This window comes from Mastigoproctus giganteus, chromosome 1, assembly GCF_048544385.1.
Source record: "Mastigoproctus giganteus isolate SK-2022 chromosome 1, ASM4854438v1, whole genome shotgun sequence".
In the NCBI taxonomy this organism is placed as follows: Eukaryota; Metazoa; Arthropoda; class Arachnida; order Uropygi; family Thelyphonidae; genus Mastigoproctus; species Mastigoproctus giganteus.
This window is the reverse complement of record NC_143575.1, coordinates 161,234,354-161,258,393: the sequence shown is the minus strand read 5'-3', so window position 1 is coordinate 161,258,393 and position 24,040 is coordinate 161,234,354. Positions and strand designations below refer to the sequence as shown.

Here is a 24,040-nt window from a genome sequence, read left to right as displayed (position 1 = left end):
CTTCTCGTCTGTTGATTACTCCCACTCTCATTACACCTTCGCTTTCAACTAACTCACACCACACAGATCCTATGCTGGTAGGTGTATACCTTCTGGCTCAGCAAAAGCTCTTTTCATGCTCAGGCTGCTTTTGATAAGAAGCAACCCTACCACTCCTTCTATCTTCCCTATTCTTCTTAAATACATTTTACATACCAAAATAAAACTCATCATCCCTAGTTTCTCAGTGACACCACGTTTCCATTACCTTAATATGTCAGCATCAGTTCTCCTAACCAGGAGTTTGAATTCATCCATTTTACTGACAACACTCCTGATATTACTATAGACACAATTACAATTAAGTATTCTTCTATGGTTTACCATAGAAGTTATTCAGACTTGTTCCCCTAGCTTTATCTTCCAGCTCACTTGAAACACTGCCCACCCTCAGAACATCTTGGCAACATCAACTGTTGTGGCAACAAACAATAATTCTTGAGACTTTGACCTATATCATCAGATAAACATATGTCCCTTTTCCTCTCTAACTAGTACTTAGTTATCCTCAATGATACTGGCAAAAAACCTTGCACCACCTTTGTTGAAATAAATACTGTCTCTACAAAAGAGATTCTGTCTACCAACAAGTGCAAGCCATACTGATAAAAATTTCCCCCAAAAGCCTTACAGAGTCTCTCAAGTTTTGAGTTAATCCACAAAGCTTTCAACATATAATCCCTCCTTTCATGTTTAGAAAAACTGCAGACATATACAACTTACAGCTTTTTTTTTTTTTTTCCCCAGTGGCCCTTTATTTATCCAACAAATCATCAGGTAGTTTTCATTTGACAATTGTGCAAGGTTGTCTAAATTGTGCTTTTGTACCTCTTGGTTCAATGGTATATGTACTGTACATATCATAAAAAAGATACAATGGCTATATGGACTGCTGCTGCTTCCAAGAGACTAATAAGGAGTGTGAGCCAAGCTGAAATATGACACCTTTCTAATATAGCAACTCCCCCTGTGTGTTGTGTTTTATCACATTCTGCCTTTCCTATAAATCATATAATTTTGTACTGATGAATTATCTGTTGACTTGAGGTCTGTCTCTTGTAGACAGGCAGATGGGAGCACACTAATTTGGAAAAAAATTGGATGCCATAAATATTTTTACATAAATCTTAGCAGTTCTGCTGTATAAATGTATCCCTAATTTAATCTTATTTGTGCTGTTTGCGTTTTTTTATTTCCAAAAAGCAGAGTTTCGGTTTTGCTTTGTTTCTCTCTCTTTTGGAGAAATACTATTTTCCAGAGTTCTCAACAAAAATTTTTAACACCAAATCATCTGTTAGTTTTCTATTGTTGATTTCCATTTGATCCTATTGTTAAGTTCTGCTTTTATTGTTGTTGTTCTGGAGGCTTAATGGCACATAAGCTGCTAAGGCTATAATGTGCCTACTGCTTTTTATGTGTTTCTCACTACTTTTCAATTTAAAAAGGGAAGCAGTCTCAGTTGGGATTTCTTGTTCTTGCAGTGGTAAGGAAATTAACAGATTCTGAAGCTCAGAGGATTCTTTTGATAGAACTGATATACTGTTTTATGTGTTTGCATTTCAATTCAACAGTTTTTGCATATAACACTGGTTGGCATCAATTTCCTCCCTGAAATAATTTCGACAGATTTTCATAGGAAATATGTTCAAAAACTTAGATATGTGCATGAAAAATTCTCATCACCCTCAGTTTTGAAGCATCGTAGATTAATAACTGAAAACCATGAACCGTAGTCAGTTTAATCATCTTTTCCATCAGGGTTTTTTTTCCTCCCTAGAACATTCAAGAGATTTCTAGAGCATCTGGGAGCTTTCTACAGCGTTCGAGAATGTTGTTATGTGCAGAAGAAAAGTCAGGATGTTTCTGGGAGGTTCTAGAACTTTCAACAGCGTTCTCTAGAAACACTGAGACTTCTAGAAACTTCTCTACCAGTATATATTCGAGTGGGTTCCACAGCCAGCAAGCATTTTTGTATTTCAAAAAACGTATGTGTTTCAGAGAGCAAGTTGTGAACAAGTGTTTTAGTGAATTCGTGTTTGTAAACAAGTTTATGCATAAGTGTAAATAGTGAACTGTGTTTAAATTAAAAATAAAACTATAATTTCTTAAATGTGTTCTTCTGTGTGCGTACCTAAACTGTAAATGAAATATTTTGCATTCTTGCTGAAATAAGCCTGACAGCTTTTGCTACATTTACGGAGAAGTAGCAGTAAAACTGCAACAGAAGCCACTGTCACAACTTGTGAGAAAATCTATGGACTGTACTTTGGATGTAAGGTCGGAGATCAAGATAAAGTACGGGCTCCAAAGATTTCCTGTAATTCGTGCTCAAGGACATTAACAGTCTGGCTTAGAGGTAGTCATAAATCGATGCCTTTTGCTGTCCGGTGATATGGCAGGAACCTTGAGACCACATAAATGATTGTTACTTTTGCATGACCAATATTTCTTGTTTTTCTGGGAAATCTAAGCATACAGTAGAGCAGGGGTGGCCAACGAGTCGATCCCAGATTTAATTTCGGTCAATCACAACAAATTTTAAATATACAGTCATTCCTCAATTTGTGCACCTTGTGCAATGTAATTTTTGAGATGGTAGATCGCGGCACATTTTGAAGGAAAAAAGTAGATCGCATCACAAATTAAGTAGGCCACTCCTGCAGTAGAGTATCCCAATATACCTTCTGCTCTAAGGCCAGTCCCTCATGATGATAAAATGCTAGTGCCAAAGCCACCAGAAACTTATGGACTTGACTCTGATTCAGGATCAGAAAAGGAGTCTCCAGAAGATGCAGAACCCAGAACGAGTACAGATCCAGACCTTTCAACTGTTGATATCACAAAGCTGCATTTAATCACTCAGGCAGAATTGAACCTCTCCAAAACCAAGGCTCAATTGCTAGGATCACAGCTTCAGCAGTGGAATCTTCTTGAAAAGTGCCAAGGTGTCTTTTTACAGGAAGAGCAATCTAACATAACAATCTATTACTCCATGGATGGTATTTTGATTTATTGTAACAATGCACAGAAATTAGTGAAAGAGTTACTGGGCCATGTCCCCGAGCAGTGGAGGCTTTTTCAATGATTCATCCAAGGTCAGTTTGAAAGCAGTTTTACTCCATAATGGAAATTAGTATCCAACTATACCACTGGCCCATCATGCAGTTCACACGAAGGAAACATATGAGAACTTACAGGTTTTTTTGCAAAAAATATGCTATAAAGAATACAAATGGAATATCTGTAGTGACCTAAAAGTGGTAGCTTTGCTGACTGGGTTGCAAGGTGGATACACTAAATAAGGCTGATTTTTATGCGAGTGGGACAGCTGAAAGAAGAACTGCAAGTACAGGGTAAAAAAATGGCCAGACCATTCAGAAACTACACTAGGCCAGAAGAATGTGGCATCCTCCTTTGGTGGATAAGTCAAAAATCTATTTACTTCCATTGCACATCAAGCTAGGTTTGAAAAAAAATATTTGTGAAAGCGATGTACAAAAAAGGAGAAGGATTTTCCTGTTTGAGGAAAAAGTTTCCTCCTTGAATCAATGAGGCCAAGGTAAAAGAGGAAATTTTTGTGGGTCCTCAAATCAAACTACTATTCCAAGATGAGGAATTCATTGAAAAATTAAATCCTACAGAAATATGAGACTGGAAGGCATTCAAAAACATCTGCCAGAACTTTTTAGGCAATGAAAAATCACAAAATTACAGTGAACTTGTAGATGAGCCAATTTTAGCATACAGAGTTGGGATGCAACATGTTAAAGCTTCATTTCCTACATTCCCATTTAGACTTTTCTCCTGAAAACTTGGGAGCAATCTCCAATGAACACAGTGAAAGGTTTCACCAAGATATTTCTCAAATGGAAAAAAAAGAATACCAGGGAAAATGGAGTCCAAATATGTTGGCAGACTACTGTTGAAATCTCGTAGGGGAGACACCAACAGGTGATTATGAAAGGCAAAAAATGAAAAAATAAGTGTTTTGTTATCAGATAAACATTTTTGTAAATAGAATAATGTTAACAGACCCATTGTTCAATATTTAGTACTGTATGCAACATTTTCTTAAAATATATGACATCTTTTTTACTAGAAACTTAGTTTTTGACTTTAATCCCTTCTCTCTTAAATTTGGTGGGTGTTACAGCAATATGGGTGTCATATTTAAATTCAGCAACATCAAATCTACAAGAATTGTCCAGAATTTTAACAGGCAGCGGGAAAAAAATATTCCCACCCAGTGTACTGAGTGGAAAAGATGGTTTGCCTGCATTATTATTAGCCATATGGTGCAAGGAAGCTTAAGGTTTATCCTGCACCAGCCAAAAAAAAAAATTCCCAAGTTACCCTGTGAGAGAGAGAGAGAGAGAGAGAGAGAGAGAGAGAGAGAGAGAGAGAGAGAGAGAGAGAGAGAGAGAAGTAGAAAGGAATCGCCGAGAAAGAGAAGAATGATGATATCCAGCTTAGGACCCTGGGTTTGCCAAGCCCATACTCACCAGATGTGAGCCCCTGGGGTTTCTGTCGGATGTGCCATTTTCTTGGCTTCTTGAGTTACACTGCATTTGGCTTTGCATTTTTGAATTGCTTTTTTCTCTTTTCCATATTTCATATACACTCATAACCAACCAAATTTCACATCAGCTAGATGGCTTTTAGCCTACTGCCATATGTTTGGATTATGCTTCATTTCAAATTGCATTTACTTCATATGAATTAGGATTTTTAAGAATAAAAATACATCTGTAGAACTACTGTCTGGCGAGTGCCTTCTTTAAATTTTGAGTGAATTGACTGAGCACTGCTGCTCTTGCCCACCTGGCTACAGAGGCACCTCAGGATGTGAGGAGGCAGCTCAGTTGGGTGAGTATGTATAATCCGTAAGCTAACAAATATAACACAAATATAACTTCTTCCTTCCTATTCCCTTCCCCCCTTTTAACTGGTACATCGTACAATTAATTTTGTAATTAGTGCAAGGTATATCTGGATGTCTAATGGTATTACAATGGCATTCTTAGCAACAAAGTCTGCTTGTTAGTTTCCTCTGATTCCAGCATCCTCAGGTATTCAACAGATCTTTTTTTTTTTTTTTTTTTGTATGAAGCTGCACTAACTTTATTCAAATTTGTTGTAGTACGGGATAACTGGAAGGAAGTTTACAGTGGAGAGTGGATATGGCGCATAAGTAATTGGCACAGATGATGGTTTCAGCACTTAAAGACTGTTTTCCTTTGCTATAACCATCAGGATAGTATACAATTCTGCAGTGAAGTGTTGCACTCCTGAGGGAGTATGTTTGGTAGAACTAGAGCTGCACCAACTTTACTATCTGTCTTGCAGCAGTCAGTGTATATTAGGATGAAACTGGAAAATCAAAAAGAGTGAGCTGCATGGATTTGCTTAACGTTGAATTTTGGAAGTGCATTCTTCTCCCATTGTTGGAAATAGTTATCAATGTGTACCAAGGGTATTTGCCATATGAATAACACATCTGGGATTATGTTATATTTAGTCTCCAAAATGCATTTAAGCACTGTAACCTAATGCCACATGGCTTATTCTCAATGGTTTGTTTTGATACAAATTATCAAATTTTAGTGTAAACAGGTATTGCCATGTGGGATGATGTGGGTAACTTCTGATTTTGGCTGCACAACTTAATATAAGAGTGGAGGTTCATATGTCTCCATATAAAGACTCCGAACTGAGGAGGTACAAAACTTTAATAATGCAATTCGTAGGGCACTGTGATGTACAGGGTCATGCCATTTTAATATACTTTGTCTGGCTGAGGCATATACAGAAGACCCATAGTCCAGCTGAGATCTAATTAATGAATGGTATAGATGTAGCAACATGTAACGATCTGCACCCTATGACAGCAGAAATTGCCCTAAGCAGAGTTAGTTTCTTTAGACAGGTTACAGATATGCTTAATATGCTCCATAAAATTTAATTTTTTATTCAGTATTAGACCAAAAAATCTAACTAGATGTTGAAAAGTAATTGGATCAGGATGTTTATGGCAAAAATGGACAGCTAATGCTTTTTTTTTTGCTTTGAGAGTTAATAATCATTATTTTTGGTCCACTGAACAAGCCTGCTAATGGTGCTTCAAAGTTGTCTTTCAATTAAACACATATTTTGAGAGTGGTATGAGATTGCAAAATCATTAGATTTCAAATTCAGTAGAAACATACCTGTATGTTTCTACTGAATCAGGTAGAAGCATACCTGATGCAGTAGAGAAATATCAAGAAATATTCTTGATGCAGTAGAAACAGGTATGTTTCTACTGCATCAAGAATACATTTGGTAACTGAACTGATCCTGATGGCAAAGAGTGTGATGTAAGCACAGAACCCTGGGCAACTCCTCCTTCTTGCACATATATTTGAGAGAGAGAGCAGAATTAAAACATACCTGAAAGGATATATCCAGATAAATTTTGGAAGATGACCTCAAAGGCTAGATTCATACAGATCTGGAAGAATTCCATATCGCCAGTTGTGTGGAAAGCTTTCTCAATGTTGAGACACATCATCACTAAGTGTTTGTTCCTAAGGAATGCATTCTGAATGTTTGTTTAAGCTTTAACCATGAGATCGAGTGTTGACCTAGCGCTTTGAAAGTCATACTGATTTCAACTTAAAATATTTTCAGGTCTCTACTAACTGCACCAACCTATCTTTATTTTTTCTAATGTTTTTCCTAAACTGCTAATTAAAGAGAAAAGATGTAAAAGATGAAAAGATTTGGGAATGCTAATACGATAGAATGACACCAACTAGCAGGGTAGTAATCCTCATCGAAAATCGTAGAAAAGAAGTTAGAACTCCTCACCCAAATGATCAATTATGGCATAATAAACTCCATCAGAACCTGCTACACTATTCTCTGATCGTGCAAGCACACTGCACAATTCAGTCATGGTAAAAGATACATTATATGGAAGCTGCCATGTTGTTTTGTATGTGACCAAAAGGTAGGCTCATATGCAATTACAGCTGAAAGTGTTTCAAACATTTCACCTAGAGAATTCCCAATTTTGACAGGACCAAGGATTTCTTGACACTTTAGAAATAGTATTGGAGTATTTATAGGAGGATAATTTCCCATTAATACTTCTAATTTTAATCCAAACTGTTGGATTAAACTGTATTAGGTTAGTAACCGTTGAATGTTTGGAAAATAACTGCCAGTATTTATTTTTCTCTTTTTTTGCATTGCTACAGGCTTTGTTCCACAACATTTTTGGGTAGTAGGGGGTTTTGATAGACAATTTAGATATGGTGGATTCTGTAGTTACCATTATCTTCTGAGTGATATAGTTGGTGAGAGATGAAATGGTCCAAATATCTAAATGTGCCAGTTTTTTTCTACTTCATCCAGTTAGCTTTGTCAAACTTTCAGAATGTTTTTATTTTAGTTTGAGGAGGCGAGCAAGTCCAGAATGTGCATATCACTGGGAAGTGGTCACTGTTACAAGGGTTATTAGTAACTTCTATAACCAGAGACTGATCTTCAGGAGAGAGATGCACATATGTGACTACCATTGTTTAATAATGTTAAATTGTGCTTTTCAAGGAATTAATTTTTCAATTAATTGTTCTCTCTTATCAAGATGGAAGGAACCCCATAGGAGCAATGTCCATTCCATTCATCCAAGATACAAAAAGGGAAATAGTAACTGAATAACTAAATAGTCCAAATTAGCAAGAGTGCATGAATGATCCGAGAAGTATAAAAAAAAACTACTGTTATTGTTATCCTGACCGTAACTCAAGCAGCAACTGATTCTAAAGACTTTTGCAGAGGTCTAGATAAGGTTCTGGAGCAATGCTGCTCCTTCACAAGCTATACTGGAGTCATTCCTATTCTTCCTATATATTATGTGATGTTTTACTATCACAGATATTTGAACAGTCAGATTTGCTTCCTGCAGACTAAGAACAACAGTATTCACTAACTAGATCATACACATTGTCAAGTTTGCTTAGAATCCATGACAGTTCTACTGAACTAATGTGCAAATTACTTGGATTTATCAGTTGTGTCTGTTTGCATATGGGATGTAGTTTGTTTGCAACTGTCTGCTTCTGTTTTTTTTCCTTTTGGGTAGATCATTCTTTTAGTGAGGAGAGGACTCATCTTTCCCAGTCAGATATTGAAATGCTTGAAAGAACTGAACAATCAGTCTGCACTGCTATGGAGCATTGTTTTTGTAAAACTGAAGCAGAGGAGGGAAATTTAACACACTAAAAACTTTCCTCTACTTCTTTGCATAGCCTTGTGCTCAACTTTGTATTTTTGAATTTTCTTTTCTCTCTGATACTGGGTGCACTCCTTTGAATATGCTGAATGATTTCCATGACAGTTAGGGCAGCATTGCATTTCAGGAGCACAATCTGTGTTCTTTCAAACCACAGGAAGCATAAGTGGTTACACCTCTGCTTGTGAGTGCCTAAATTTTTGGCACTTAAAACACTGGACTTGGCTGGAAATATAAGGTTGAATTTTGCATCTCAGATATCCAGCTTTTATGGTTTATGGCAGATTTAGTGTTTTAAATGTAAGAATGATTGTCTGTATAGTCTGTATGTTTGTAAGTCTGTATAATTACTTAAGGGGATTTAAGTAGCATACAGAGCATATTTTACGGCAGTGTATAGTTAAAATATTATTAAAGAATAGAGAAAAAAAGAGAGAATGGATCCTGAATCATATAGACCAGTGGCATTATTGTCGGTTATCGCAAAGGTTTTTGAAAGAGTGTTAATGAATAGATTGGTGGGATAGTATGAGAGTAGTGGAATGAGCAGCCCTAAGCAGTTTGGCTTTTGGCGGGATACTACGAGAGTAGTGGAATGAGCAGCCCTAAGCAGTTTGGCTTTCGGAGAGGCAGATCTACTGAAGATGCTGTGGTTAAAATGGTGTCATATGCATAAGAGACTTCAGAAAATTATGTCCTGGGTATATTTCTTGACTTTAAGAGGGCATTTGATTGTATGTGGTGGCCAAGCTTTCTAGCAAGAATGAGAAAAATTAAGTGTGATGGGCAGTTCTATGGAGTTTTAAAAGCTTATTTTAAAGATAGGAAAGTTATAATTGTAACAAAATATGGGAAAGTTACTCAGGAAGTAACAAGAGGTGCTCCACAAGGTTCAATCATAGGTCCCTATAGTTGGAATATTGTATTGGATGAGCTTCTAGTTCAGCAGTTGGTAGGATGTGAACCGGTAGCATATGCTGATGATTTGTTAATAATGGTGGTGGGAAAGTCTAGAAAAGAATTGGGGGAGAGAATTAAGAGGGCTATGGGACAAGTGGATAAATGGGCTGAGGTCCATAAAATGGAGATATTGATGAAAAAAACTCACATAGTTCTGCTCAAAGGGAAGCTCAGTGAAAGAAGGCCAACTGTAAAAATATTTGGTACGACGATAGCATATGCCCCCTTGGTCAAGTACCTAGGAGTTTATGTGGATGAAAGGATGTCCTTTTCGCCTCACGTGCAGAAATTGAGAGATAAAGTGAGGATGATTTATTTAAAAATTAGGAAAGTCACAAGGGTAGAATGGGGAGTGAAAGGCAAGTCCTTAGACCTCCTCTATAAATGTATATTTCTACCGATTGTGACATATGCATGTGGGGCTTGGGATCATAGAGTGACTAATAGCCACGTTAAAAGAAGTCTTATTTCAGCACAGAGATTTGCCCTTCTGGCAGTAACATGGTCCTGCAGAACCGTTTCAAATGATGCTCTGCAAGTTATTGCACGAAAGGAACCAGTGGATCTGATTATACTTAAAAGGACAATGGAATATGCGATTAAGAATAATAAGAGAATAGAACTTATGGGAATAAAATCTTGTAGAGAAGAGGAAAGAGAATATAGAAGACACAATTAGAAAGTAGAAAAGAGAAGGTTACAGCAAGATATAGATTGTATACGGCAGGAAAGATGGAGCAGTTCTGCTAAGGGGCGTGTTACCTTTGCCTTTCTGCCTGGGGTGAAAACTATGAAAGAGATTATCTTGATCTGATCTAGGAATGTTCCAAACAATGTTAATAACTGGACATGGGTTAAAGAAAAGACTGGTAGAGCTTGGTGTAGAAGAAAATCCAAGTGTATTTGTGGGATGGTAGAGGATACAGAGAATATTTTACGGCAGTGTGTAAGATATGATATACACAAGGAATATGTTAATTAAGCAGACTGGCTCCGACTCATACACCCGGAGCGACTTGTTTAAGAATAGGTAATGGAATGCAGCTTTTGCTGAGTTCGCTAGAGAAGTAAGCAGGATTAGACAATTTTAAAAATTTATATATATGTAAAATAGTGTTTTTATGGAGTTGAGATTTAGTTGGAATTGGAATTTATTGATCTTATAGTTTAGAGTATTATAAAAAGGAAATGTTGAAAAAAAAGGTATAAAATACAAAATATATTGATGAATTTTATTGTTTAGAGTTTTATATTGATTTTAGAGTTACTATAAAAGAAAATGTTGTAAAAAGTATAAAATACAAAAATATACTGATGAATTTTAAATGTTTAGAGTTTTATAATTTGGCTGGAACAAGAATCGCAATTTATAGAAGTTTGCCTTTGAAGTTTAAACTCTAGATAGTATATATCTGCCTCTTCGGGGCAGGGGTGGTAACATATCCTCAATGTTTGATTTATCATACAGAGGATATGATTAAGGATCAAAATATTAAAATCGATAGGATAGAAGAATAAAGCATGGAGGAGCTTATTGCTCAGGAAGCGCAGGTACAAATAGATGTTAGGACAGTGATGATGATGATGTCTGTATAGGAGTAAGTATTCCATCTTTCTTGATGCCTTTTAGCATGTATTACATTTTGATTGCTTAGTTCTTGAACGACCTCCTCTCTAGGTACATTAAGATCCCACTTTGCTATTACCCCTTTAGAGGGAGTTTCAGAGTGGCATGCAGGATAACCTTTGTAGGAATTCCACCAAATTGGTCCTTGTGGTTATTTCAATTGATTACACAATGACGTAATATATGATGTAAATATGATTAAAAAAAGGAGTCAATTCATACAACAAATAATATGATTAAGTACATGATTTTCAAAGCCAGATAAAGAGAGCAACTTGTATGCTGAGGTTACATATATGCTGAAATACACAGTAAATAATGATTCCTCAAAATCTGTTGATTTAAAAACCATTCTGCCATAACCTTCAAGAGCAATAAATTCTTTTAATTTTTTTGAAATATTGTAAAGCTTTTTTTTTTTCTTTTCTTTATTGGACCGAGTTTTACTTTCAGCAAACTGTTGTGTTTATTGACACCAGTAAATGACCTTTAAATGACTTTGCTTGCACTGATGCAAGATCCCACCAGAAGATTTGTTACAAACAGTTATGCAACTGTGAAAAAGTTAACATGTAAACAGTGAAAGTGAAATAAAAGTTACACTGTTTAGTTGAGATGTTTGTAGATAATTTTCTATGTTTAAAACTTCCTCTACCAAGCAACAAGCAGTTCCTAGCAGAATTCAACACCACATCTGCATTTTCTCATTTGACACCCTTTAACCAGCAAGCTCAGTTAAAAATAAAACTCCACACTTTTGGAAATATTTTTGAATAGTTTCAGATTTGATTTCTGACCAAGAAATTATCCAAGAAACTATCCAATAAATTTATAGGATTTTAACATGTCTGGCTAGTAATTGCATTATTGATGTCCATTTGACTTAAAATATGAGAATAGTTATTCTTCTAAAATTTTATTTCGCTACCTGTATTATTCCTTGAACCTTTTGGTTTAAGGAATAATATCATCACACTGCAGAATTAAGTGGAAAGTAGCTAATTTTTACACACTCTAATAAGATACTTAAATTCTGATATACTGAAGTGTTATCCACAAAACATTCCTACCATCCTAGCACAGTAAACATTCCTACCATCTCTCCACAGTTTATCATCAACTGTTTAATATAATTTTCGATTATATTAGTTATCATGCATACCCTATTATTATGTTCATAAAATATTGGCAATTTATTACTTACACATTTTCAAAACACCTAGGTTTCCCAAATTTTCCAATAACTAATAATGGTTCTTTTTCACCAAGAAAATTGTTTAAACATAAGTGATTATCTTTGCTTTGTTTCTACCACTTGATTTCTCTCCTTTACCTTAAAAGATTTCTTAGGCACAGATTTAAAACTGAGTTCAATCAGCTAAATTATAAATATCTTTAGACTCATACCCCAGCACAGATGCTCTCCTGTTCTGGTCATTCACTAACAGTTACCAATTTGACTTCGCTACTTTTCCCACTGTTACCACCAAAAACAATGTTATGCCACTTTAAAAATAACCGAAACCATCCCTGAAACTTTAAATTCATTTTTATTTAGGTCTTTACTAAATTTTAGAATCTAAAAATAAAATAAAAAAAGTAACATAATTCATTAATTTCTTCATTACATGCTATACTTTCTTTTTCTGTTCTCAAGTAAATTCTAAAAATCTTCAAGCAAGTATCCTTTGAAGATCATATTTTTTGGATCTGAGTTTAGTTGACAATTCTTAGAAGTTATACTTTACTTTTCATTCAGTTAAATCTATTCCTTCTTTTAAAATTAAAACTTTATGCTGCAATATTTTTTAACACTGCATAGTACCAAACTGCAAAACATTAAGCATGTTTTAGTTACTTTGCTCCTTTATGAAACACATCAAAACCTTACAAAGAAACCATTTGGCATCACTTTAATCGATGTTATATACCTTGATTTCAGTTACTGCAATATTATTAAACTGTTTATGTAAACAATGCTTCAGATGGATGTGCTGAATGTTCATGATAAGAAATTTGGTTTCAAAATTTCCAAAAAACCAAACAATATTTTTTTACTGCAGATAGTACTGCTATTCATTATGAGATGATAATAAAGGGGAAACTGTAACCTATTTAGTCAATTGACTCGAAAATAGATGGTTGATTAAAAAAAATTTTAAAACAAGGATTTTAACAACGGTAGAGTTTTATAATACTATCAGAAGATATCTGATACACATTTTCTTTGCAGGAATTATTGTTGTTGTTATTGTTATTTGGTTTTTTGGAGCATTAGCAACTAAGGCCATATTACTCCGGGGATATATGGTGATCATTCCCTGACCTTTCCGCATCCTCCATATTTGGTGGTCATGGGCTCAAACCCAGGTCTAATCAAGAAGTGTGTGCTACGCACTGCTGCTCCTGCCCACCTGGCTACGGAGGCACCTCTCAGGAATTATATGCAAATTTAGTGCTTACTAAAGTTGTTAAATTGATTTTCATTAATAAAAGACTTGATCTAATTATGACCAGTGCTTAAAAAAAAAAAAAAAAAAAAATCAATATTTAGCTTCATACCAATAAACCTGTTTATGTTCATGAATGAATGGAGTTTCATTTTTGCAAAAAAAGAGACCTAAAGAAATGAATTTTGTTCAGTATTCCTCAACAAAGGAATTTCAGAAGTTAATGTGTTTGTTCCACCTTGAAAGTGATGCTTGGCACAGAAATTCAAGCAACGTTCAAAATGCATTCCATTAACTTTTTACCGCAATTTGTTATCTTTAACACTCCAGTTATTCATCCTACTCTGTGGATTTAAAGCAAAGAAAAAGAAGATTTTGAAGTGGAATAGCTAAAAGAATTCCATTAACAGAAAAGTTAGAAGTTTCCTGTGATTTAAACTGAACAAAATCATGTATAAAGTAAAAATACTGCTATTCAAAGTATACTGAATTCAGGAGATCTTGTGAGAGTTAACTAGCAAGGAATATTTTCAAATAAAAGAAGCAAAGATATATCAGCATATAGGAATTTTTGAATTCTGATGAAACACTGCAGAGGGTAGGAAACTAGCCTGAGAATTTACTAACATTAATATTAAAATCCAGAATGCACATAAAAGCCAAGACTTTTTTAAACAATTCAAAATCTTCAGAAAGACTAAATCTTATAAAGTACTAAAGAATGCTTTAAAAACAGGTTTTGAAAGAAAGCAGAATAACTACAAATCTATACAAAATCTTGTCTTGTATTCAAGAATCAAGGGAAAGGAGTGAATGTATTTTATAACAGAATTACAAATTTAAAAATTGTATGCATTTCTGCTTTGGTCACTCCAATGACCAAAAACAACTTTTGGCCACAAATGTTTAATCATTTCAATGCCTGTGTTGATTCAATCTTCCCTCCCAGCTCTTCCATATTATAACATTGTCACTGGCCAATGCAGGTACAGTTCCACTTCAACATCTTTGTATCAGGTTATCTGGTGAAAAAAAAAAAAAAAAAAACTAAAGCTACATGGCATCAGTGTATTGTGTCTATAAATTGGGCATAATCTATGACCAGTTTGTCTGTTTCCCTGGAAAAACTCCAATTTTCTAGTAGCAAAAACTGTGAAATCCTTTCCCAAACCTGACTAACACAGCCACGTGAAAAAATAATCCACAAAAATTTTCCCATAGTAGGGTATGGAAAAGGCATGGATTCAAATTTCATCAAGACAGAGAGAGATATGGAAAGACAGCTAACTATAACTGCTACACTAACCACAAGAACAGGATAGGTTAAACTCATCTGATAAAGAATGCATAAAAAAAAAAAAAGTAACGTGCAGCCATTATCAACCCACTGCAGGATGGAAGCCTCCTCAACAATTCATGCTGAGGGAAATGGACCATAATCTGCCACGCTGGTCCATTGCAGGTTGGCAGATCGACCGTATTCCGCAGTCAGGGGCTTGAACCCCGGTCTACTCAAAGAGCGTGTGCTACCGCACTCCCGCTCCTGACCACTCGGCTATGAGGCCAGTAAGTAAATACAGTTCTTGCTATTATGAAAATGAATGCAACCAAATGGAGCATCAAGAGAGATATATGCTTTCAGAGAAAGTTTTCAAAATTGGATATAACTTAGTTTTTTTTCAAAAGAGTATGGCCAATTTTTAAAATTTCATACAATTCTGATCCTTAAATATATAAAATAGCGATATAGTCACAGTCTAAATCATCATGGAGACTACAATGAGACACTAAATTATGGTTGTACAAATTTTAATGCGAAAATTTAGAAAAAAATTCTTAATTATATGTAGGGTTGCCACATTTTCAAAATCTGATCTGCAGATTTTGGTGGAGGGGGGCAATCTCCTCAATTTTTCACATAAAAATGTACTACTTTTTTTTTTTTTTTTTTAATTACTTCCTGACTAAAGAATTATTTTTTTAAATGTTTCACATTTGGGGAAAACAACTACTTGAAAAGGACTTTTGTGATAGCTATTACTTTTACAGATTTCTAATTTTCAGTTTCTAACAATATCAGTACCGTAGTTTAAAACAGGGGTTGGCAAATAGCTAATAATGGTACATAGAAATAAAAAAATATAATTTTCTGGAGAATGCCAATAACAGAAATCTCATTAATTTTCTTAGCTGATTTAGTTTACTTTTTTTCTTCTTTTTTTTTTTTTTTTGTACTTACTTATTTTTATAAAAAAATATAAAATTCTACAGCTAGAGTACTTTATCTAGTCACTAGATAAAGTACACTAGATTCTAGAGTACTTTATCTAGTCACTAGATAAAGTACACTAGATTCTAGTGTACAGTCTGTCCCTAGCATACGTAAGAGATACATTCGAGGACTCCTTACGTAAGTTGATTTTTACATAACTTGGGAATGACTAATAAAATACTGCTACTTGCAAAATTACAGAAACCACATAATATCCTCAGAAGAATGAAGAAAAATAGTTATATGCCATAACAATTAAAAACTTTATCTGGGGACAGTGGTGAATTAACTGGAGTGGCACATAAGAAAAGAAAACCTAAAAGGAAGAAAAAATGCATTATTGTACTGTAAAACTTATATGTATTTCATACACTGTGTAGGCTTTATAAGGGCTACTAAGTAAATCAAAACCAAAGTGTACATATTTAAGAAAATTGATCTAAACCACAAAAAGAATCAAAATGTATATACTTCAGGTGTGATGAACTGAAGGTAACTTTTAAAAGAGCCTGAAGCATTAACAAGACACATTAATCACAGGGTGTTGTAGGCTGAGTAGAGGCCAGGGAGATAGTATGTAATATTAACTCTTCGATCTTCATCTGTTTCGTATGCTTTTTTTTCTCTTCATAAATTTCGCAATAAGCAATCTTGAACTTTTCTTTCTATTTTCAAGAAATATTTGGTGTTTTCATCCATTCCATCAAACAGAGACCTTCCTGAATTTTATGAAATGCTTCTGCCATATCCTTTAATTTGAACTGCTTCTTGGGTTGCTCCGGTTCCTCAGCTATTTGCACATTCAACTGGGCTAGGTCTTCTGTTGTTAAATCTTCGCCTCATTCATCCTCAAGCTCGTCTACATCTTTGTTCTCTAGGACCAGCTGCAACTCCTAGGTTAAGTTTACAATTTCTTTGGTAACAAAAGACATCAGCTCATCTTTGTTGATGCCTTTGTTTTTAAGCTCGGAATTTTTAAGAAGATTTTTCCAAACTCCGCTCATACAAGTTGTTGTCAAATCATTCCGGGCTCTTGAAATGTTGCGTATTCCATTAAGAATGTTAAAGGGTAGGAGTGTAATTCCCCAAAGAAATAGTAGTCCATGTGGCTTAAACGTGAGGGTTTCTCTGAAGTACTTCAACATAGTTCACCTGTCTCAAACACATGTTGTCAAATATTTCTTCAGAATTTTTAAAGCAGAAAATGAAATGGAAAAGGTAAAGAAAGCCTGCACGAGAAGCATGCAAAAGTTCGATGAAATTTACCGGTAAAAGTACTTTGCCGTAACAGCATTTGTATTGTTGCTCGCTCGGTAAACAGATGGTAGGTGTTATCAGTCAGAAGTAGAAATTGAATCTCATGGGAGATTGAAACTCTCCCGAAGTGGAGGGGGGTAACCTGGCCTTTTTTCTTTAGAATCACTGGTGGACTAGTGGATAAATTGTTTATTAAGAGAAAAAAAAAAAAAAAAGGCAAAGGAAGCCCACACGAGAAGCACGGCAAACTTCTGCCATTTGGTACAAACATTTTTTACAACGCCAGAACTTCCAATATAACTCTGTTCGTGATTCAATTAGTGATTCTAAAGAAAAAAGGTCAGGTCCCCCCCCCACTTCGGGAGGGTTTCAAGCTCCAGTGGGATTCAACTTCTACTCCAGACCAATAACATCCACCGTCTGTTTACCGAGCGAGCAACAATACAAATGCCGTTGCGGCAAAGTACCTTTACTGGTAAATTTCATCGAACTTTTGTGTGCTTCTCGTGCAGGCTTTCTTTACCTTAGCCAATGAAATTTATTTACCTAGATTCTAGTTACACCACAGGTTATTATCCAAGACAGTTTGTATGGGAATGAAAATAAAAACTTACACTTATTGCTCCTTCATTCAACTTCACTCTTAAAAATTATACAGAAAGTAGCTTTACGATTTTACCAAAAAAATTTACATAAGTCAGAATTTACATAACTCAGGCTTACACAAGTCGGGGGCTAACTGTATTTCAACCTTGTGTCCCTGTTTATTTTTAAAATAGCTGATAAAGTGAGAAAACCTGCAGCCCCTGGTTAAAAACTTTTTGGTATATAAGAGAAGTATTAAAAAACAGCTTTTTAAATTTATATGTATTCTTAAAAAGCATATATTCTTAAAAAAACATAAAATAACAGCACATTTGCCTCAAAACAGAATTTTTTTTCTAATGAAAATTCTATGACCCACAGAAATTGCAACAAAACCCAGAGCCTGAACATGGCATGCATGCTTAAACCCAAATACTCCAAGTTTATCTGGAGAGGTGGCAACTAACTTTATAAAAGTTATATTATACTCACACAAACACAATATCCTGTCTTAAATTGTAGGTTTTAGTTCATACCTATTAATACTACGAAGTGCTCCACTATATGACTGAATGATCCAGAATATTGTAGGCTTTGGATATCCAGTGGGTGGATTGCAATCTAAAGTCAATGGATCACCCTCTGTAACACTCTTTTCTTTTGGTTCAACATCAGGAAATGAATTAAGTTCTAAAGAAACGAAAAAAAAGAGAGAGAGAGAAACCAGATCACTATTCATAACGAAATTTGTATAATTCCTATTTTAGCTATGCCAACTACAGAGTAATTTAGATAATAAATACACTGATGGACATATGTTAAGCTAGAAGTCAAAGTTGCACATTTACCTTTATAAATCAAACTGAAACTGTTCACATAAACCATGAAAATGGTGCAAATGCAAATGAGCAAACCTTTCTGATATGTAAATATGGATAGTTTTAATCCTCTCTGATATGTGAATACAAGTTTTTGTTTTTCCTGTGTAGCCCTGAATGGTATGTACATACAGGTAGTTCCCGAATTTACGAGTTAATATGTTCCTATGTGCGCTCATAAAACGAAAACTCGTAAAGCAGGAATTTATTTCCCACAGACAATGTTAAAAATAATTAGTTATTTTAAGTTACGTTATCAACAATGAAATTAGTTAGCTAATTAGTTTATGTTTAAACAATGACTGATTTATCGAAAGAAATGAAAATGTAGCCTGTAAAATGGAGCAAATTATAATAATAGAAAAATTATTTATGACTTACAAATGTTAAAGAATGTTTATTCTTCATCATCATCATCGACTAACTGCTCACTCGTTGATCACTCATTATTGGCTCGGCACTCATTGGTTTGTTGCACAAGGAGTCATCTTCTTCAGAAATGCTTCAAGAGGTTTATTTCCAAGATAATCTTCTCTTTTCTTTATAAATTTCAATAGCCTTGCATAAGCATTAACGGAATGCACAAATTGCAACTAACACGATTTGTGTGGAGTAACAAGTTTACGAAGCTTGGAAAAAAAAAAAAAAAAAAAAAAAAAAAAAACAGGAATGAAGATTCTGAAAATTTATTTATGTTTTTTATATGATCGAAGATTTCGGTAAAGGAGAAACACATTTTACCATAATAACGTAAAAAAACACACAATTGCAGCTATTGGTAATTTTGCAAATGCAATACCATCGAGTTGTACTACCCGTTTATAACTGCTTGCACTAACAGAAGAGCCCAGTAAACCGGAAAGTGCATATTGCTTTTATTGTTTTTTGATCATGACCTCCAGAAATCTGTTTTAGAAAAATATCACGAAACCGTTCAAAATTAGTTCTTATAACAGAACATATGATAACATTGAAAGTGTAGTGCATTTTAATAATTTGAATTGGTAACTAGTACAATTTACACTATAAAAATGACCTTTTAGACAGTTATATAGCAACATTTTCAACTTCCGAGGTTGTGGAAGAAATTACCAAAAAAATAATGTGTTAGTTCACATTACGGTCTTTTCATGATACGATAGTGTCTCTGCAACAGATTAATCTAAACCACACAAATGCAAGAAGTATAGAAAATAAACTTGAAAAATTTGAAGTGTTGATCAAGACATCAAAGGCGGATATTGTTGGGATAGCAGAGACGTGGTGTCACACAGATATATGGAATGCAGAACTGGAATTTGGGGAGTACAATATGTACAGAAAGGATAGACAGGAGAGGAAGGGAGGAGATGTTATGCTGTTAATTAAGAAAAACATAAAATCAAAAGAAGTGCTATAGATGAACAGTGCACTATTGAGTCAGTTTGGTGTGACATAAGCACTGTGAAAGCAAAAGTAAGAGTATTGTTGTTTATTTGGTTTTTAGGAGAATTAGCAACTAAGGCCATATTGCTCCAGGAATATGCGGTGGTCATTCCCTGGCCTTTCTGCCCTCCATATTTAGTGGTCATGGACTCAAACCCCGGTCTAATCAAGAAGCGTGTGCTGTGCACTGCTGCTCCTGCCCACCTGGCTACGGAGGCGGCCAAAATTAAGAGTAGGAGTGTGTTATAGGCCTAATGACTCGAATGAGTACAACGAACAGAGAAATAGAGTGGGCTAGTAAATCAGAATGTCTTATAATGGGGGATTTTAACTTCCCAGATATTGACTGGAACTTGTGGGTCGGTCATTCACACGCTAGTAAGATTTTGTGGATTTATTGGATGATGATTGTTTTCTGCAGCAGCATGTTCGAGAAGCATTCAGAGAGGGTAATACTCTTGATCCGGTTATCAGCAGTGATCATTCGTGTATTAAGAATTTGCAGATAAAGGAACCACTAGGTGGCAGTGATCACAGTGAACTGATGTGGGATTTACTTAAAGATATAATTACCATCAGCAGTAAAGGAAAGGGTTTTTGCATCCATAAAGGTGAGTACAGTGGTCTCAGACAGTTTTTAAATTCTGAACAGTGGGATCAACTGAAATGTTGGCAACAATACATTCTAAGTGGGAAGCATTCAAGGAATTAACTGTGGATGCTACTAAAAGTTTCATACCTATTAAGAAATATTGTTCAAGGTTTAGGCCTAAATGGTTATCAAATGAACTAATGGGACTCGTAACAGAGAAGAAAAATGCATGGGATGCATATAAATTATCAAGCGACTCAGAAGCTTATGGCAGATATAAGCTAGTGTGTAATCAGGTCACAAAGGAGGTTAGGCAGGCGAAGGCAGATTACGAGAAATCCTTGGCAAAAGATGCTAAGAAAAACAGCAAGGATTTCTTTACTTATATAAACTCTAAAAGGAAGGGTTTGAATCTAATTGGTCCACTTGATATCGATGGTTCGACTGTTGATAATCCTGCTCAGATAGCAAACAAACTGAATGAGTATTTTGCATCTACATTCACACATGAAGAGTTATTAAGGTTTTAAAATGGCAAAAGGTTATCAAATTGTAGCAGGGTTCTTAATGATTTTGTAATGACTGAGAGCAAACTGGAGGAGAAATTGTTGAAGTTAAACATAAGAAAGGTACCTGGGGTGGATGGGATCTATCCAGTTATATTAAAGGAGGCAGCAAAGCATTAGCATTAGTAGAGGCATTTGATGCAAGAAGACAAGCTTATGCAGCATCAGCCAAAAAATAAATAAATAAATAAATAAATAAAAAATAACCACTTCCACTTCACCCCTCTGTTCATTCGAAATACCTGTCCAGCTGAGCCTTAAACTTATTTACGCTATCAACTTCCACGACAAGGGATGGAAGTCTATTCCAGCAACCAACCACCCGCTGGCTAAAGGCAAATTTCCTCACGTCTATTCTACATCTGTCAGGTGATTATTCTGAGCAAGAGGAAGAATCCCATCAGCATTGAGCATGCTCAAACCATTCAAGGCTTTATACACCTCTATCAGATCACCTCGCCGGTGCCTAGTCTCCAGACACTATAATTTGCAAAACGTAAGCCTTTCTTCGTAAGAGCACCCCTTTCTTCCATTCACTAATCTTGTTGCCCTTCTCTGTACTCGTTCCAGCATCTCTACATCCTTCTTGAAATGAGGCCTCCAGACCTGTATACAGTACTCTAGGTGCGGTCTGACCATTGCCTTATACAAGGGAATAATCACCTCCTTATCCCTGCTAGAAAAATTCCTACATATCATCGACAATACACCATGAGCTACTCTTGCAACCCGTCTGCACTGCTCAGAAAACTTCATATCTGCCTGCACAACCACCCCCAGGTCCCTTTCATTCTCTACCACTGTCAGTGTAGTACCACAGAGTTGATACGTTGATCTGGAGTTGCTGTTTCCCATATGTAGTACTTTACATTTGTCAATGTTAAACTTCATTTGCCACCTCTCAGCCCATCTGCTCAACCTTTCCAGATCCTGTTGCAGTAGCATAGTGTCAGTAGTGTCCTTGACAACCCTGCCAACCTTCGTATCGTCTGCAAACTTGGACATTAAGCTTGATATACCATCATCAATATCATTTATAAATACAGAAAACAATAATGGACCCAATACTGAACCCTGAGGGACTCCACTAATAACATTAGTCCACGATGAGCAGTGTCCATTGATTACCACTCTCTGTCTTCTCCCCCTCAACCACCCCTTTATCCATAGCAGCAATTTGCCTCTAATGCCACACTGCTCCAATTTGTGCAGCAGTCTTCCATGTGCAACAGTATCAAAAGCCTTTCTAAGATCCAAGTATATAATATCAAAGTTATTCCCTGCATCCAGTTCTTTTGTGACTGCATCATAGTATCCAATCAAACTGGTCAGGCAAGACTTCACCTTAACAAAACCATGCTGTGTCTGAGCTATAACTGAAGTCTTGTCTAGATGATCCTGCAGTGCTTCTTTAACCAGTGCCTCCATTAATTTTCCTCGAACAGAAATTAAACTCACAGGTCTATAATTACTTGTGTCAGCCTTTGATCTTCCTTTGTGAATTGGGGTCCCATTTGCACATCTCCAGTCTAGGAGTACCTCCCCTGAATCCAAACAAGCTCTCATAATTATGGCTAAGGGTTTGCTTACTTCCTTTGCTGCCTCCTTTAATATAACTGGATAGATCCCATCCACCCCAGGTGCCTTTCTTGTATTTATCTTCAACAATTTCTCCTCCACTTTACTCTCAGTTATTACAAGATTCTCTAGCTTACTGCCACAGTTGAATACACCTCTGGCATTCCCCTCGCTGAATAACTCCTTATGTGTGAATGTCGATGCAAAATTCAGTTTGTTAGCTACCTGAGCAGGATCATCAACAGTTGACCCATCGATATCAAGTGGACCAATCTGATTCATCCCCTTCCTTCTAGAGTTTACATAAGTAAAGAACTCTTTGTTGTTTTTCTTTGCATCCTTGCCAAAGATTTCTCGTAATCTGCCTTCGCCTGCCTAACCTCCTTTGTAACTTGGTTACAGATCAATCTATCATAGGCTTCTGTGTCACGTGTTAATTTGTATGTATCCCATGCATTTTTCTTCTCTGCCATATGTCTCATTAGTTCATCTGACATCCACTTAGGCCTAAACCTTGAACAATATTTCTTAGTTGATATGTAAAGCCTAGTAGCTTCCAAGATAAGTTCTTTGAATGCTTCCCATTTTGAATTTGCTGTTGGTAACATCATCAGTTGGTCCCACTGTATAGAATTTAAATACTGTTTCAGTCCATCGTAGTCGCCTTTACGAAAGCAATAACCCTTCCCTTTACCCCTAATGGTAGTTACCTCTTTGAGTAAATCCCACTTCAGCACACTGTGATCACTGCCACCTAGTGGTTCATTTACCTGCAGATTCTTAATGCATGAAGAATCACTACTGATAATCAAATCAAGAGTATTACTCCCTCTAGTTGCCTCCTGAACATGCTGATGTAGAAAACAATCATCCAATAAATCCACAAAAGCCTTGCTAGTGTGTGAGTGACCAGCCCCCAAATTCCAGTCAATATCTGGGGAATTAAAATCCCCCATTATAAGACTCTCTGATTTACTGGCAAACTCTATTTCCCCATACAGTTTCTTATTATACTCATCAGAGTCATTAGGCCTATAGCACACTCCTACTCTCAATTTTGATCTCCCAATGCTTATGTCACACCAAACTGACTCGACACTGCACTGTCCAGCAATGTCGACTGGCTTCACTTCCTTGGATTTTATGTATTTCTTAACTAATAGCATAACACTGTACTCCCCAAATTCCAGTTCTGCATTCCTTATATCTGTGTGACACCACGTCTCTGAAATCCCCACAATATCTGCCTTTGATGTTTTGAGCAATACCTCAAATTCATCAAATTTATTTACTAAATTCCTAGCATTGGTGTACACACAAGTATACATGCACCTGTTCTTTTTCTTAGCTACCCTAACACAACCTATGTGTTTATTTGTACCCCAATGATTCCCAGCAGTCTCTGAAATATCCTGCATCTTATTTTCCAGGCTGCAGCTCATTGCAATAGAAGCAGTGCAAGAATCACTTTCACCTCTGCCAGTGGCTACTGTTAATCTATTAGTCCTTGTATCCCCCAATCTAGCAGTTTTC

General features: G+C 35.8%; 1 protein-coding gene across 1 annotated transcript in view; it reads right to left on the bottom strand.

Moving 5' to 3' along the window:
• Positions 1-24,040, bottom strand: part of LOC150091222 (neuroglian-like) — a 447,266-nt gene that overhangs the window by 282,751 nt on the left and 140,475 nt on the right. Inside the window, exon 4 of the mRNA XM_090374775.1 lies at positions 18,005-18,158. Coding sequence (XP_090230901.1) covers positions 18,005-18,158 — 154 coding nt within the window. The remainder of the gene's footprint in view (positions 1-18,004; positions 18,159-24,040) is intronic.